General features: G+C 40.4%; 1 protein-coding gene across 2 annotated transcripts; it reads left to right on the top strand.

Annotated features, from left to right (window-relative positions):
* Positions 1-641: 641 nt before the first annotated feature.
* Positions 642-18,120, top strand: kctd3 (potassium channel tetramerization domain containing 3). 2 transcript variants are annotated; one of them, XM_031314424.2, is made up of 19 exons: positions 642-1,079; positions 1,917-1,970; positions 3,159-3,204; positions 3,618-3,691; positions 3,807-3,865; positions 4,728-4,808; positions 5,001-5,159; positions 6,614-6,704; positions 7,176-7,366; positions 7,521-7,636; positions 7,949-8,036; positions 8,333-8,449; positions 8,694-8,864; positions 9,786-9,941; positions 10,434-10,530; positions 11,607-11,800; positions 12,018-12,156; positions 12,446-12,568; positions 13,465-18,120. In XM_031314424.2, the coding sequence occupies exons 1-19, from the start codon at positions 1,009-1,011 to the stop codon at positions 14,045-14,047; spliced, it is 2,610 nt and encodes an 869-aa protein (XP_031170284.2). In that variant the 5' UTR covers positions 642-1,008; the 3' UTR covers positions 14,048-18,120. The 2 variants fall into 2 exon arrangements, with proteins under 2 accessions (XP_031170284.2, XP_035855259.1); XM_035999366.1 differs by having other exon boundaries at positions 642-1,211.
* Positions 18,121-18,166: the final 46 nt, after the last annotated feature.

The following is an 18,166-nucleotide window of genomic DNA, read 5'->3' as shown; positions in this document are numbered from 1 at the left end:
AAAACGCAGTGGTGTAGAGTAGACCATGAAGTTTGACCACAAACATAACAAATATTGAATAAAAGAAATACCCTATATGAGATAGCAAGATTATATATTATTTACTTCAACAAATGTTCTAACGGTGTCGTGGTCAGAGGAGTCAATATAACGCCTCACTGTCCAGCAAAACACAATAAGTATGGTGAAAGTGTATTTAAGTATTTATACCCAAATAAAGACTTTTGGTCAACATGTGTGTATCGTTACTACAAAACCCTACGACTAGAATATAGGATATATATTTTTTGTCCTTTTTAAGCATAGTTGCCGTCTCAATATTCATTTTGTAAAATCAAGCGCACTCAAATTTGGTTTTGATGGTGAGCAGCAGCTCGAAGAACAATCAAGATAGTTCACATCCAGTAATCCTAGTTTTGGACGAAGCGGATCGCCAAAGAGCCCAGCCCAACGTTACAGGTATGTAAAATGTGTCTGTATATCATTAAATCAGTAAATCATTAAACCCATACATTTTATGCTGTATGGTTAAATTAAATAACACGTTTCATGAAAAAAGAAGAATGTAGGGGTGGAATGCGCGTCTCTTAAGTGAAAACGGAAGTTGTCAGAGGTGAACACTCTCTCCTCGCTTGTAGAAGGGTTGTGCAGCTGTTTCACGTTGCTAATATTCTGCGCAAGATGTTATCCACGATTTACATGCAAGGCAGTAATGCAAACAAGCAATAAAGGAATTCTTGTGTGGTTGCCTTTTGGATAAAAAGACCTCTGTCTCTCTTCGCCCACTATGCGGAGGCTTAACGATACCGACACCGTCCGTATAGGTCGCATATAAGGGATATTTTATGGAAGGTGGGACGAGGGAGAGGTTGTGAGGCTGGGGAGTCGAGACATCGGCAGAGCTAGAGGCTAGAGAGAGAAGCCTTAGCAAGCTAGCTCTCGTGACAGTAACAGTTACAACGGAACAGTGACTTTTTTTCCGTACAACAACCCGTCGGCTCGGTCATCATGGCTACGAATGGTAACAACTTAACGCCTGGGATGGGAGAGATCATCCAGTTAAACGTCGGTGGGACAAGGTAAGCTTCGTCAACAGGACAGCCCGGCAGATGATGGTCATCATTTTGGAAATTTGAGCTCTGGCTACGTACGCGTATGATGATATCTGCATGGCCAAGCAGCCATGGATGTAGCTGAAGTAGATACACCAGGTTGTGCACTTTATCATTAACCTCTCTCTCTCTCTCTCTCTCTCTCTCTCTCTCTCTCTCTCTCTCTCTCTCTCTCTCTCTCTCTCTCTCTACTTTTATTCAATTGAAAGGGGCTTTATTGGCATTACAGTTTTAATAACTGTTGTCAAACCATCAAAATACAAGTTCAAATATTTGGACAGTACACAATAAACAGTAATATAAAATATATTATTTTATATATAAGTATATATTTTGTGTGTGTGTGTGTGTGTGTGTGTGTGTGTGTCGGTCGGTCATTCACTGTTCCTCAGGTTGAGGCATGTTGGTGCATTCTGTATTGGGCAGCAAGATAGGCCCTGTCTCCTTCTCCCAGGAGTATTTTTAATTTTGAGAGGTCATTCAGTTCTTTGAAATCTGAGATTACAGAATTTAACTTGTTAAAATAAATGTTCCTTGTTTCATTGAATGTTTTACATCTCTCTCTTCTCTCTCTTCTCTCTCTCTCTCACACACACACACACACACACACACACACACACACACACACACACACACACACACACACAGTACATCTACATTGTGGCATTTTAATGTAGAGATGAATTTCCTCAGCAAGGCAATTCCATGAATGGCATGCCTCTACCGTTGGTATGCCTATGACTGCAGTGACCCTACATTTTCCTTCACACAGTGTATGTAATAAATGTGTTATTGTGTTTTAAGGTTCAGCACCTCCAGACAGACTCTGATGTGGATCCCAGACTCTTTCTTCTCAAGGTTGGTTTAACGTTGTCAGCATTTGGACTCTCTGATGCAGATGATGCATGGAATCGATCTGGACTGTTTTTGCAAGATTAGATATTTGAAGAATGAATTGAGTATTAGCAGTGTCAGAGTACATTATCAGGATCATTCAGCTGTGTATGAAAATAGAAGGAACTGAATGTGTCTGCATAGCCACAGTTAGTGTTCTGTACATATCTCAAAGCAGGCTTAAACCTGACTAACATGGGACTCAAACAGAGTAAATTTAACATGTCTAGACGCCCCATGAAATTAGGCTAATTAAACTGTACTAGTAGTACTATTGTTACAGCATGTAGGAATTCTACCAGAAACAGGTCAAAGACTCAGTGAGCATGCTATGGTGCTTTTGCATCTCGGTAAAACTAAATTCGTACTACATAATTAATGTTAAGTAGCGATGTTCCATTATCTCGTTTCTGTCTTGCTTCATACTTGTACCATTCTGGTAATAGAAAAATGTCAGGGGATTACAATTACAGCCCGCTATGATTGTAAGAAGGTAGAAAATCAAGTCAGCTGCTGCGTTATTTTCTTAATGTATCTTTTGTTTGTTATTTAGCGAGGCAAAAGTCTTGTCTTCATCCAATATTTAATGTGAACACTGTGACAGTCATCCCTTATTTTAAGATTTTTGGGGTTTTGAAAACTGTCCTCACAATATATGGACTAAATATATATGTTTTAGCATACATGGGTGTTTTTCACATGTATCTAGTGAGTTATTTTGGTGTGAGGGTAACTCAATGTTAAAGTGAAACAGCTACATTGGGGCTGGGCAAATACCACAGTTGGAACAAACTCAAACACTGAACTGAGCTCACAGTTTGACAACAGCTGACCAAGTAGTGCTAAATGCCTGTCAGTCTGTCTGCCAGTGCACCTGTCTGTCTGTCTGTCTGCCTGCCTGTCAGTCTCTCTGCCCTCAGCTGTCTTCAGTGTGAAGTCAATATAAAGTCATTATTAATACATACTTGCAACACATGTTGATCCAGTATTTACTAATCTGTTGTTCAGAGTAAGCAAAGAGTCACTGTGAAAACTGTAGTGGTAACACTGTTAGTAAGTGGAAATGGAGAAGTCCTTGGGTTAACTGGAGCACTTGTGCGTGTGTGTGTGTGTGTGTGTGTGTGTGTGTGTGTGTGTGTTTGTGTGTTGCAGTTTGCTGAGTGGAAGGATATCCACTCTTCGGGATGAAACTGGAGCTGTGAGTATAGCCTTTGTTGCTTCTTATTCCAAAACTAGAACAATATCTGCAGGCAACATCTGAAAATTGTCTTCCAGCAGATAGGACATGACATTTGTAGGATTATATGTGTATGCTCAAGAAGACATAAGATATTATATTATACCATTTGAGACCATATTAGACAAATTCTGTGGCCCACATTCAATGTTTCATCATTAAATTCCATCCACTTTCCTATTGTTAGATACTGTACTGCATTGTGTAGGGCTACAACTAATGCTTATTTTAAATTACAGATTAATCTAAATTATTTTTCAATGACTTTAAACATCAGAGAGTAGTGTCCCATGGTGATTGTAAACAATTGCTTTTCTTTTAGGGGTTGATTAAGACCTGCATTTGCATCATAATATATATTCCTCCACTTCCAGATATTTATTGACAGAGACCCTACAGCTTTCGCACCAATTTTGAATTTCCTCCGAACCAAAGAATTGGACCTGCGGTAAGGAGTTATGACACCATTCAGAAAATATCCCTTAAAGTTGATTTTAGGAAGACATTATGTTGAGTTATAAGCAGGGCCTTACTGAATACTTCTGCTGCTTCTTTCTCTGTAGGGGTGTCAACATCAGCATCCTGCGACATGAAGCAGAGTTTTACGGGATAACTCCTTTAGGTGTGTTGCTTAACAGAGGTTTGGGGAGGAAATGGAAGTAGCAGCCTTGTATTTAGCACAAATAGTGATACATTACATAGACATTATGGAAACCTCATAATGCACCTGCCTTATATAAAGTTAGTTCTGTAGCCAATGCATACATGTGTACAACATCACCAGGTACTACATAAAAGCTGAGCATCTGGGGTTTTTGGGTACAGTTTGAACAGCCTATAGTACAGGTGAACTGTCGTTAAAGGGAAATATTGTCCTGTAACATCAAATGCAAATACAACTTGACCAAGGTCAAAACCTTATTACTGTTAGTTCCATGTACTCTGTTTTACTTCCTGTTTCAGTGTTTGTAACTTCCCTGCATTGTCTGTACTTCAATGGGAAATTTACTTTTGTGAAAACTGATCACCTGCTTAGAATCATAATATGCATAGCAATAAATAATGTATGATACAATGCAAAGTTATTACATACAATATAAATTACAGTGGATTGCTCCAACTCATGGATAATTAGTCTTGAACTTTATAACCCAACAATAACAAACCCTTTGTCAAAATGAATAAAGAAATGCAAAATAGAAGAAATAGAGTATGAGGTTTAAAATCCACAGAACAAAAAGACAATTTATGATAATATCATAATTACAAAATAATATAACAATATACTATGTATCAGCATCTAAAAATAAATCATCCATTACATTCTCCTAATTGTTATGTTTTACAGTAATTAAATAAGTAGTCACTTAATCATAAAAACATAGCTATCATGTTACTCTGGTCATCATGTGCTCATGCAGTTTGTGTGTGTGTGTGTGTGTGTGTGTTTGTGTGTACCTGCGTGTGTATGTGCATGTGTGCAGTGCGGCGCCTGCTGCTGTGTGAGGAACTGGACCGCTCGTCATGTGGTAGCGTTCTCTTCCATGGTTACCTACCACCCCCAGGTAAACACATGAAACAGAGTGATACAGAAAATTAACTTAAAATAGAGAACCAATTAACTGTGATCAGAATATTCAACTGATGTTCCAAAAACAGTTGCAGGAAGAAAACAACCTGTTTTTAAGACACAGAATACTATAACAATACAAATCTGCACAAATTTCTATTTATAATTGTCTACGTTTCTTTGACAGCCATCCCTGCCCGTAAGTCAAGCCCTGCCTCAGCAGCCTCTGGCCCCTCCTCTGATGAGCGGCCCGCTCCAAGTGGAGCAGAGGGCTTCACCCGTGTTGGTCCCCCTCCTCACCCTTCCCTCTCTAGCTCAACTGGAACAGACGACAACCACAAACTGGGTGAGTAACCTGGAGCAGCCTTATGAAGAGTGTCTGAATGTAAAAAATAAATAGTGATCATCTGTAGGCTATATATATATATATATATATATATATATATATACAGTATCTCACAAAAGTGAGTACACCCCTCACATTTTAGTAAATATTTCATTATATCTTTTAATGGGACAACACTGAAGAAATTACACTTTGCTACAATCTAAAGTATTAAGTGTACAGCTTGTAAAATAGCCCCACATCATCACATGCCCTTCACCATACCTAGAGATTGGCATGGTTTTATGTTGGTTAGCCTAATAGCTGGTTTGATTTGCATTGAGAGATGATTTTATGGAAAGTACCCCATGCCAATCTCTAGGTATGGTGAAGGGTATGTGATGATGTGGGGCTATTTTAATTCCAAAGGCCAAGGGAACCTTATCAGGATGCATAGTATCCTGGATCCATGAAATAACTGGCCTTTAAAAATAAAAATCTGCCTGCCTCTATGAGAATTTAACATAGGGGTGTACTCACTTTTGTTGCCAGCGGTTTAGACATTAATGGCTGTGTGTTGAGTTATTTTGAGGGGACAGCACATTTACACTGTTATACAAGCTGTACACTTAATACTTTACATTGTAGCAAAGTGTAATTTCTTCAGTGTTGTCCCATTAAAAGATATAATGAAATATTTACTAAAATGTGAGGGGTGTACTCACTTTTGTGATATACTGTATATATATATATATATATATATATATATATATATATATATATATATATGCTTACAGCTGTTGTGGTACCAGAAATCCATCTCAGCACAAATCTTCATCTAAGCATAAAAAAGCAAGCAGCAAATTCAGCAAAAAAAGACAATTTTGATAGTGACTCTGCTACACTGTCTGTCTTCTGCCTGTCATTCACAGAATGTACGTCTACTGCATGTGCTCTAGCATTCATACTGCTTATGTCTGAGTGTCTTATGTTTTTCTACATGCTTATATGTGTGCCACATCTGTTTCTGTGTGACAGTAGGCGAGTATAGTATATGTACCGTTTATGCTTGTCCACATGTGAGTGTGTTTCTGTGAGTGTGCATTAATGCTGGAGCTAATGTGACCTGACACATCCTTTTAGTGCGCTGACTGAGGTAGCCTAGTTTCCCATCGGCCTGCTCTTTGTTGAGGATGACATCAGAGAATATAGTTAGCTGCAATAAACAAAGAGTGTATGTGCTCTGGACTGATGCAAAGGGATTTGGGATGGGTGTTTTATGTCATGCGATAATTTGAAGTAAACGTTACTGATCCCTGGCTGGTTCTAGACCTTCTAATCACTGCCCACGTTACTATTTTATTCAGCAATTCAGATAATGACAAATAATGAAGTGAAAACAAATGGGAAATTCAGTCTGATTAGCAGGCTACAGAAGTAGTGTGTTTATTTGTATGTTGTGTGTGTTTGTGCAGGTCCTGTGGTTGATCCCAGGAAGGTGCTGATTATAGCAGGACACCACAACTGGATTGTGGCAGCTTACGCACACTTTGTTATCTGCTACAGGTAATACTGCCACATTTCTCATCCATTCTATAGTTCTTAGGGGGGGGGGGGGGGGGGGCATTACATTATTAAGGATGGGAAGATGGAGTCGTGTCTCAAATTTCTCACTGAATGCTTCTATACCTGTGCCAGTGCACAAGTTGTCATCTTTGGCTCTATACATGTTCAGTCAAATTACTGAACTATTTATCTTTATTCAGACAAGTTGAGAACACAATGTTATTTAGTTTATATCTGTTGTTTTACAACTTGTTTTGCTTGTTTTCATTTGTGAAAATGTAAGCATGTAATGAAGATGGTAATGAAGGCCGTCTTTTTTATCCTACCCATGTCCAACTTTTTCAAAACCTATTAGTTCATAACTGTCCTTGTCATTTAAAGTATAACACACTGTATGATAGCTAATCCTTTGGGTAAGAATATTGTAAAAGCAGAGGTAAATGTTTGCCTGTGTGTGTGATCTTGCTACAGGATAAAGGAATCTTCTGGATGGCAGCAGGTGTTTTCCTCCCCCTACCTTGACTGGACCATTGAACGCATCGCGCTTAACGCTAAGGTGGTGGGTGGCCCGCATGGAGACAAGGACAAGATGGTGGCCGCCGCCTCTGAAAGCAACATTATCCTCTGGAGCATCCAAGATGGAGGCAGTGGAAATGAGATAGGTATACAGCGAGTATGTTTGTGTCTGTGGACCACCTTGCTGATATGTGACCCCTTTGACTTTCTGCCATCTCTGTGATACAGCCTTCACTCTCCACCCACTTTCCCTCCAGCCTGCAAATTCACACTAACTCCTACCTCTTCCCACCACCCCAGGTGTATTCAGTCTCGGTGTACCTGTGGATGATCTGTTCTTCATTGGGAACCAGCTGGTGGCTACAAGCCATACAGGGAAGGTTGGGGTGTGGAATGCTGTCACACAGCACTGGCAGGTAGGAGGGTGGTGTGTGTGTGTGTGTGTGTGTGTGTGTGTGTGTGTGTGTGTGTGTGTGTGTGCGTGTGTGCGTGTGTGTGTGTGTGTGTGTGTGTGTGTTTGAGTTTGTGTTGAATGAGATAATTGAGGAGTGGTGAGTGTTTGTGATTCTCCTCCACATTTGTGTTAGTGAACATTATAGTAAGGTTATGGGGCTTTAATGAGCATTCATAATGAAAGTTTACAGTTTGTGTGCTTTCAATTGAAAGTGACTTCACAGAATAACGCTGTACTGATTGTGAGTTTACTTTTTTGTGTGTATATGTTCAAGGTTCAAGATGTGGTTCCTATTACCAGTTGTGACACAGCAGGATCCTTCCTTTTACTGGGTTGCAACAATGGGTCTATCTACTACATAGGTACATGTTTATACACACACACACACACACGTGTGCACACAAACACACACAGGGTTTCCTAATCTTCTGTCTGCCACTTAGTTTATTGGATGTTTGAAAAGTTAGTTAAGGGATTTTGTGTGACTATTGCTTATAAATACTTTTAAAGTTGCTTATAAATACTTTTAAAAGCACCTTGGTGATTTTCTTTTCACCAAAATGTATTTTGAGTCAATTTGAGGATTGGATACTGGATCTAGATTTCATAAAATGCTGTCAAACCTCAACACATCAACATTTTGTCTTCTTCTTTTCAGACATGCAAAAGTTTCCATTGAGGATGAAGGATAATGATCTTCTAGTGACAGAGCTTTATCATGACCCTTCAAATGATGCCATCACTGCTCTGTCTGTCTACCTTACACCTAAAACCAGTCAGTACACCAGTTTTTCCCCTCTAAAAATAAAGAAGAAAATAAACTTAAACAAGGGTTATTCCTGCATATAATTGACTGTGTTTTCCTTTTCATATTTAGATCTGATTTTTCCTCCTTCACTTTCACCTCCTGGGATATAAACTGACAGGGTCACAGTTACTGACCTGACATTAAAACGTTCTGTCTGTGTGTATTTGTGTTGTGTCTTTCTGTCCTCCTCTCCCTCTCTCTGGTCTTTCAGGTGTGAGTGGGAACTGGATAGAGATAGCCTATGGGACTAGCAGCGGTGCAGTAAGAGTGATCGTGCAACACCCAGAGACAGTGGGATCGGGTCCCCAGCTCTTTCAGACATTCACTGTGCACAGGAGCCCGGTGACAAAGATTATGCTGTCAGAGAAACATCTGGTATCAGGTGAGGAAGGTGTTAACAGGTAGGAGGGTTAGACAAACAGTTTCTCTGTTGATAGAGGGAGCTGGAGTGGGTAACAGAGGAATATACAAGGCAACGATAAGGGCCCTATCTTGCACCCGGCGCAGCACAAAGCCCAACGCAAGTGTCTTTGCTAGTTTGAGACCGACGCAGTTGTCAATTTCCCATCCAGCGCCCACGTCGTTTAAATAGCAAATGCAATGCAATGGCCGTGCTGGTCTTACAGGGAGGTGTGTTCAAGTGCATTCTTGGCGTATCTTGAGGCAGCGGAAAGTGATCATTGACCAACAAAAACCTGGTCTAAAGTCAATAACGCAGCATTTCATTGTTATTTTAACAGCGCATTAGTAAAATGCGCCTAGGCTCGTGCATAGCGTGCGCACACTATGCTTGTTACACACACAGAGACGCACAGCAGCACACAAACATGCAAAAGATTAAAAATAAAAATATTACAATGTGAAATTGTATTATGATATGATCTGCTAGCGTGCTTTCACTTCACGCACAAGCAGATCAGTTTCTTCTCCTGAAAATCTCTCCTTCCTGCTTAGCAAATCCACCATCATAGCAATGTGCCAAGGTACAAACGCGCCTGGCTTTTAAAGGGAATGGGAGATGACACTCTGACACCTTTTTTGTCAGTGTCATCTCTCTCTTAATCTTAATTAAGACACTAAGTACAACCCTTTTGAACCATGCACCTGGCACACAGACCCTTTTCTCCGCCGTTAACGCACACGGCCTAAATGCACCTACGCCGTGCGCTTAGATCGTTAAAATAGGGCCCTAAAAGTGCAGACTGTTGACACATCAGTCATCTCTTGTTCATTGTGTTTTCTGTTACGTACCTGGGTGTATACCTGTGATTGAGATCTTGTGTTGTTTTTCTGTGTGTGTCAGTGTGTGCGGACAACAACCACGTTCGGACGTGGACGGTGACCCGGTTCAGAGGGATGATCTCCACCCAGCCAGGCTCCACCCCTCTGGCTTCCTTCAAAATACTGTCCCTGGAGGAGACGGAGAGCCACGGGAGCTACGGCTCTGGGAATGATATTGGTGAGATAGTTAAGAAGACAAGATCAGTAAATAAAAGAAGAAGGCAAGATGGATTAATATAAGGGAAGGATAGAGGCATTTATAAGGAGGAAGGGAGAGGTTGTCTGATACTGCCCTTGCAAAAGAGGTGCACATTTGGGATTGACATTAGTAGTAACAGATGGATCTTATCTTTGCTTACAAATTCAGTAGATAGCAGGTGCTCTGTGTGCAGATATGTGTGTTATGAGCTATGACAGCCTTAACACACACTAAATACTGGTGACATGAATTAGACTGCTACCAGTTTTTAATTGCAACTTGATCAAAGATCCGGTACATTGCCTTAAAGAGACACAAAAGTGGTAATTTCACGTTCTAAATAGGACAAATTGAGGGCTCTTTTCTTTCTAAAATGTTGTACTAAATGTTTTGTAACAGTATTTTGTGGTGGACTTGCTGAATCGAGATGTTGGGTGGCAGGTAGAGACCGATTGTGTTTTCTGCTCTCAGGTCCATTTGGAGACAGAGACGATCAGCAGGTTTTCATACAGAAGGTGATCCCCATCACCAACAAACTGTTTGTGAGGCTCTCATCTACTGGAAAGAGGTATAATATTCTCCATCTGTCTTTCTCTTTCACCTTTACTCCTCTGATGTTTGTCAAACTTTGTCTTTTATTAACTGGGAGGAGGGAGGACGCTTCAGCTCACTAAGTTTCTTTATTTCTTATTGTTATTCAATTTATCTGTAGGCTTCTAGTACTTCTGTTTGACCGTTGCTACATATTACAATTTTTGCCAATTGCTTACACACTGAATTCAAAAGTATTACACAATTATCAAAACCTTACACTCAAGGTGCATTGGCCCAGATGTGCACCAGTACTATAAGCACAATGTCAGCCTCACACTTTTTGCAAAAGAATACACACAGTGATTTGCAAATCAATAAACACACTTGTATACATTAGACATAGAAGTATATCTTGATGTCACTTCCTTCCTCCAATTCCAAAGCACTGACTGTCAAATTACCACACCTATGAGCTAATCTATGAAAGACAGCCATCAGGTGCGCAAACTGTAGACACACCAATCAGGTTTAAGCACTATAAAAATGCAGCAGGTAAGTCTAGTATTTTCTGCACTGTATTTTCAGTTTTTTTCAGATCTTTCTTTTGTTTGTTGTTTTTTTTACTGTAATTGTAACCTGTACTAGAGACAGTATTTTATGTTTGTCTGTTGTTTGCTGAGCTAACAGTGTTGTGCACACTACTGTAGTACTGTAGCATGAAAACTGGGAAATGTTTTGTTGTGATTCTCCATGTTGACTGATTTGGGTACATAGAGAGAAATGCATTATATTTTCCTCAGTCTGCAGCATTGATCTTGTGTATTGTTTGGTGAACTTTTTGTATATTTGCACTTTCTCTGTGTACTTCATTTACAGTATTCTAATCACTTAGAAGTAGAATTGCTGAAAGTTTAGGTTAGCAACAGCAGTGTGTAACTGGTTCAAACTGAATTAAGTCATATGAAACGTGTGTGTTTCACATGGTAACAAAATATGGTTTTTATAAATTAGTGTATAGTTTTTGCAAGAGTATTTCAAAAACCGGGCCCTGTTTTCAAAATAGTGCTTAAGCAATCGAAAAAAACTGTAACGTGTTTGTGTGTTTGTCAGGATCTGTGAAGTGCAGTCAGTGGATGTGACCACCATCTCTTGCTTCATGGTGCGGGAGTGTGAGGGTTCGAGCCGGATGGGGTCGCGACCTCGGCGCTATCTGTTCACTGGCCATGGCAACGGCAGCATCCAAATGTGGGACCTGACCACTGCCATGGACACCGCTAACAAAGGAGAGGAAAGGAAGAGAGAGGGTGAGGAGATAGAGAAAGATAGAACCAAGAGCAGTAATGTAAGAAGAAATGTAGATGGCTGTTTTTACTCACCTACAAAAAAATATTTTATATATATATATATTTTTTATATATATGGTTATAGGGTAGACTACCATTTCTAGGATTAAAAGTAATCATTTTCTTTGATGAAATGCTGGATGTGTGTGTTCTGAAGCTGCACTTGTGTTTGACGCAGATGCAGGTGGGCCTACAGAGGAGGAGCTGCTGCAGCTGTTGGACCAGTGCGACCTGAGCACCTCCCGCTGCGCTACACCAAATATTAGCCCCGCCCCCTCAATGCTCCACCACACACGCCTCAGAGAGTCCTGCTCAAGGTTAGAGAGAAAGTTCACACACACACACACACACACACACACACACACACACACACACACACACACACACACACACACACACCACATTAAAGACAACCCTTCACCTTCCTAACTCTCGGCCACTACAGATACATCCGTACATACAGTACATTTATACACAAAATAAGGAGCTGTCTGTCTCAATACCGTAATCACAATAAATAACATCCCTTGTACAGTGGTTGTCAACTAATATGTACTTTGTGTGTTGTGAAAATGTCTTTCACTGACTGTCTTCCATTTATATCAGTCTGCAGTTACAGGCCCAGGAGCCCATTCCTGAGAGCCAGGCTACTTACGGAGCTGTGCGACCCTACAGAGCGAGCCCCCTGCTGGCCCGCGCGCGACGAACTGAGTCCTTCCACAGCTACAGGTGAAATGCTATTTCTCATACTGTGCAGATACATTAAAGGGTCGCTTTACCTATATTACAAAACACACATTTTCTCACTGACCCCCAGTAGTATACAGCTATGCAGATCATTTTGGTATTGTTTGCACATGTTCATTTTATTGTCATTGTACATCACAGGGTTACACAACAAAATGCAGTTGTAGTCCCTTTATGCTACACAAGAAAAACAAACCAAAAACAGTAGTGCATTCCTGTAGTGCATTTTTTTTATTTGCTTTGGGCGGAAACAGCAGCAACAAAACTGGTGAATTCTCTGCGCAGATAATATGGCCGGCATCGTAACATTAAACAATCGACAACAGGGAAACATTTTATCTACTTTGACTACTTTTGAGCACCAAGCATCACCGATGCAAACAGATTCTGCCTTCCCTTGTCCAGCCGGAGTCCTGCGCTCTGTTGGAGCAGAACACAACAATCCTACTGATCCATTGAAGAAATAGTCCCCGCAAAAACCTATTTACCTCTATTGTATTGGGGTGGTGGCAGAAATCTCAGATGGATATCTCAAAACCATGAGAGCTAAGGGAGGATTATTTTTGTAATTTTCTTGTCTTGACCATTACAGTGGTGCTCCTAGTCCTGAAGAGCCTGAGCACTTTTTCACCTTTCCATGCTCTACCCACACCTGATTAGTGTGATGGGAAATACGCAGTGCTGAGGCTCTCCAGAACCAGGAGGTGAGGACCATTAGCACCTGATTTTGAAATACAGCCTCCCTTGCGTGCCATTCTGATAATAATCTAATCATGCTATTTGCATGTATGCTTGGAAAATCCTGAGTTGTCCTTGTCTGCATTTTGTTTATTTATCTATCCCCCTGTAACTGACTCCATCCATCTGTCTTTCCATAGAGACTTCCAGAACTTCAGCCTGAGTCGAGGTGTCCTGGACAGCACTGGTCAGGCGTCCACACAGGGCCCCAGCCAGACCCTTGATGTCCGCCGTTCGCTCTGTGACTTTGGGCCTGACGACAGTGAGCGGAGAGCCACAGCTATGGAGTTCTGGGCTTGTCGAACAGCCAGTTCAAGCTCTAACACAATTATCGGAGCTATTACGACTGCTGGTGTTTCCGGGGTGAAAACAGAAGGCGGTCAAGAGTCTCTACGACAGCCGCCTGACAGCCCGATTCCCAGAGGCGACGTTAGGCGGAAGGTGCACCCAAACCCAGAGGAGGGAGAGGGTATGGGATCAGGGGGAGAGGGGGTGAAGGTGGAGGGAGGCGTGAGGAAGAGGGGAGTACTAGAAGGAGGCTTTCTGGGGAGGAAGAAAGCTCCTCCAGTCCCCCACCTCTCCTCCGTGCCCTCTGGATCTGAAGGTGGTGGCAGCGACTCATCTGCCAACGGCTCCCCCTCCCCGACCAAATTGTCTTCTTCCACCTCACCGCGACACAGGAAGCTGGCCCCTGAGCTGTCCAATCAGGACAGCAGCCTGTGACAGTGCCCACCACCCTTTTCTTTCCATCCCAATCAGAGGAATCATCTTGTAGAGGCGTCCTGTAGGCACATGTGGAGTTCTGGATATCACAGCAGAGGAGGAATGTGGCTTTTTCAGGTGTGGCTAATGATGTAACTGGATAAATTACCTTCTAGTTTTGGGACTCCACACAAGATGCTACCATGCTTTAATGAGTCTGTCTCAGGACGGGTCTACTTTACTCAGTTTGCTTTCTACGCTGACAAACTTTTATTTAAACGATACACCTTTTTTAATTTAAGTCAGTGGAACTCAAACATTGGTGTCATACTTTTAAAGGCAAAATCTATCTGACATGACGAAGCAGTTGCAACATCCCAACGACAACAGCATGTCATCTCAACCAGACCAGGAATGCATTTGGGTTTTGATCTTGTAAGGAATTTCAATTTTTATCACACTTGTAAAATCTGCTGGGTACAACTGGACCTCAGACTATCTCAGATGGCTTTTGGTGTAACTGATGACGGGTGATGAGGTTTGCACTTTCAGCTACAAATCTGAAAGTAATTTGCCAGCTCAGTTAGTCTTAGAGAATTGCTGAAATTGGTTTATCTCCCGGTGTGTTCAATCTACATCTTAACAAACATGCAGTAACTACAGGAACATGCAAAAGTCAGTTTGGCCAGGTCAAAGGCGTGTTGTTACTGCCTGTTTGGTTGAAGCACAAGCAGGTGTTAGGCCACTAAAGTGTAGCTTGAATCAAGGTTCATCAAAATAAAAATAAAAAACAAGCACAAAAGCACACTACTAGTAAAAGAAAAAGGATTTCAAACACTATCTAAGGAGCGCTTTATCTTGTGAGACCCTTAAACAGATAATGGAAGCAAAATGGAATTAACAATGGCACAGTTTGTACTTTTATCAGATATTTGAAGCGTTTTTTATTGACTTATAGTCTGGTAGGAATTTGTTCAGAACCTTTTCTGAACTTCGAACAGAAAACTAACAACAAACTATAATTTTCATCATAAACTTTAAAAAAATATCCGTTACAAAAACATTCAAATTACAATGATATAAAACAGAAAAAGGTTGCCATTTTTGGTGATTGACCAAACAATTATTGACTAATCGTTTCAGCAGGATTAGGCCCCTTTTAAAAACTCAGTATGATGTCAAGTGTCTGACAATATGTGCAACCTGTCATTCAGTGAATGGCTTCTTTAACATACCTTAAACATATTGCCCTACCAGAACATTGGCAGCTACATGAACCCTAGTCCTGCATAGCCAGACCTGTTTATCATTCTGCCATACGGGGAAAAAAAACGCTCTGGCTTGTTTGTATTTCTTGAAACCAATCACAATCATCTTGGGTGGCGCTAAGCCCAGGGTGCAGTGACAGTGCCCTTGCAAACTAGTGTCGGGAGGGAACTTGTTTTAGTGGAACATTTGAACGTGGAGAGGCTAAATCCCCACAAAATATCAATTATATACATATTATTTGTATATCATTACAACCATTCACCAAAAGAACCAAGCAGACTTGCCTTATTGGACGATCCAAATCTTCGTCAAAAATGGTCATTTTCAGCGTGTAGGTTGCTAGTTTGGAGGTGGTTGTTGTTGTTGTTCTTATTGTAGTTTCCCTTAGCGAAGGGCATTTTGAAAACGGTAACACGCAGATAGAGGAAGAGAAGAGAATGTTGCATGAAATACGCGGCCAATGGCATTCTTATGCCCACAGTATACATCTGGGGAGTCAGACTACTTGAACCCTGTGTATCAACTTTGCTGCAGCCAGAGACACAATTGTTGTTCGAGCAATGACACAAAAAGCCTACAGTCAGCAAGCAGTAAAGTCATTTTGCAGCTCCAGCGTGCAGTAAAACCTTCCTGGACTATGCAACAGTGGAGTTAAGATGCCGAAGAGCTACACTGTGATTTTCACATGAAGGCTTCAGGATTGATAAATAGTATGTTACACAGGGATGTTGGCCTGCAACAACAAAGAATCCTCATGTGAACAAGTCCCTGCTTTTCACTACAGCTGGCTATTTGAAATGTAACTTTACAAGTTCCAGGCAATTTGCAATATTAACTTATTCTAACAGTAGCATTACAGCCTCCCTGCAACATGTGACATGCAGTGTATTGACCTTTCACTGCAGTCATTTTGACTTGTCATAGCAGGAAAAGCACAGGTGAAAGATTTCATTAGTGATGGGCTCGTTTCTATCAAGTGTCCCAGTAAACCATGACAGTGAGCCAGCATGCACAAAACCAGGACCCTGGAACTAGCTCAGCTAAATGGAATGTAGTTGTTTATCAATTACACCTGTGCTTGACCTGCTATGACAAGCCAAAATGTCTTTCTAATCCAACACAGCAATTTTCATAAAACATTTGTAAATGTGAATTTGAAAACAAATTAGCGGCACAGTGCTGGAAGCTTACAGTTTGAGGAAAGCTTTATGGTTTTCTTTGTGGAGATTGATTCATCAAAAAGATCACATTTAGACTAACAGTGACGGCAAATCAAATATACAACAACATCTGTTCTTTTTGCTTTGTGGTATATACAGTATATGACCTTTTCCTAGATGTCTAAACAGAGAGAGATAATATGGTAATTTTTCAAATTTTACTGTTCAGACAGCTAGAAATTAGGAAAAACTATTTGTGTTCCGGTCTAAATTTAGTCTGTTTTTTTTCACAGTGGTGCCTGTACAAGATCACACTTATTATTATTATTTATATTATTATTTTGTTTACAGTATCACAGTATAACTACACTCAATACAAGGGCCTGGTACACTACATCACTTTACTACAGTTGAAACAGATTTTAATGTGTCTTTTTTTGGATGACTGTTGCAGTGCCTTATTTAACTTGTTCGACAGTTATCAGCCTATTTGTGTGTTGTCATTGAATAGGATTCTGACCAAAGGCTTGTGAAGACTGTGGAGCCACATAACGGACCTGTCCACTCTGGCTTTGGCTAGAACTGTCTAATGATAGATTTACACCAGGCCAAATCAGATTTTGTGAGTGGTCACTTGAATCGATGGGCATTACAGTACATATTAAATTATCAACATCTATTGTACATGATCTTGATATAGATGAAAAGGTCCATCTTGGTTATGACATAGTTGTGAAGGTCTAAAAGGACAGCTGGAAGTGAAATGGCAGCAACCGTAATTAGCATAGTCATTTTGTGAACTAAACCTTTACTGCTTGAACCCATCAGATCCCCTGTGAGATTTCCACTAGCTGTTTGTTTGGGATAACTTAAAGAAACCAAGCAAGCTCGTGATCTACGGTACTTTTTTGTAATCATTGTGGGGACAACTGTAAAACAAATTGTAAATAGAGCTAGAAAGAATGTCCTGAAATGTTAATTATAATTTGCCAAATCCAGCAGCTATATAACCTCTTTTTTTAAGCACATTGCTTATCATTTCAACATCAACAGATGAACTGACCATGTGGTCCCTGCCTGTACAAAGATGTACATTTTATACACTTATTAACTCTATGAAAAGTAGACAAACATATTCAAAACAAAATCCTAATGTGGATGCATTGGTGTGTGTTATGGTGTGTCGATACTTACACTGTTGTTCATTACATATTGTTGATAATCATATAATGCCTATATTGATATCACCATGCTATTGGACCTAACTGCATTTGCACTTGCACTATTAAGACTAATATTTAAGTAAATTGCTAGTGTTTATTTTATATTAAAACATATAAAGTTTAAAGTGTATTTCAGCACATTACTGTTTGTCTGTCTTCTAAAATCTGTCTGTCCTTCTCTGTTGTCCCCCAGTTCCTCTCTGGCTTTGTTTACATTATATTGCAGCCAGATGATAGTGAGCTAAAAGGAAATCATGTTTGTTTAAACTGCCCTGTACATCATTGTTTTACATTGTGTGTGTTAGAAAATGCTGCATTTTGTTGTAATATTATTTACAGTGCTGACACATGACAAATATGTTAACATTGAACATTTCAGAGCCTCAATGTTCATGTTGAATTTAATCTACAACTGTGTTCACTAAAACCTCTCAAAACTAAACATGTTTCCTCTGTTTTCTCAGGAGATTAAGAGGTAATTTACAGGA

This window comes from Sander lucioperca, chromosome 3, assembly GCF_008315115.2.
Source record: "Sander lucioperca isolate FBNREF2018 chromosome 3, SLUC_FBN_1.2, whole genome shotgun sequence".
NCBI lineage: Eukaryota > Metazoa > Chordata > Actinopteri > Perciformes > Percidae > Sander > Sander lucioperca.
This window is presented reverse-complemented; position numbering and strand designations above follow the sequence as displayed.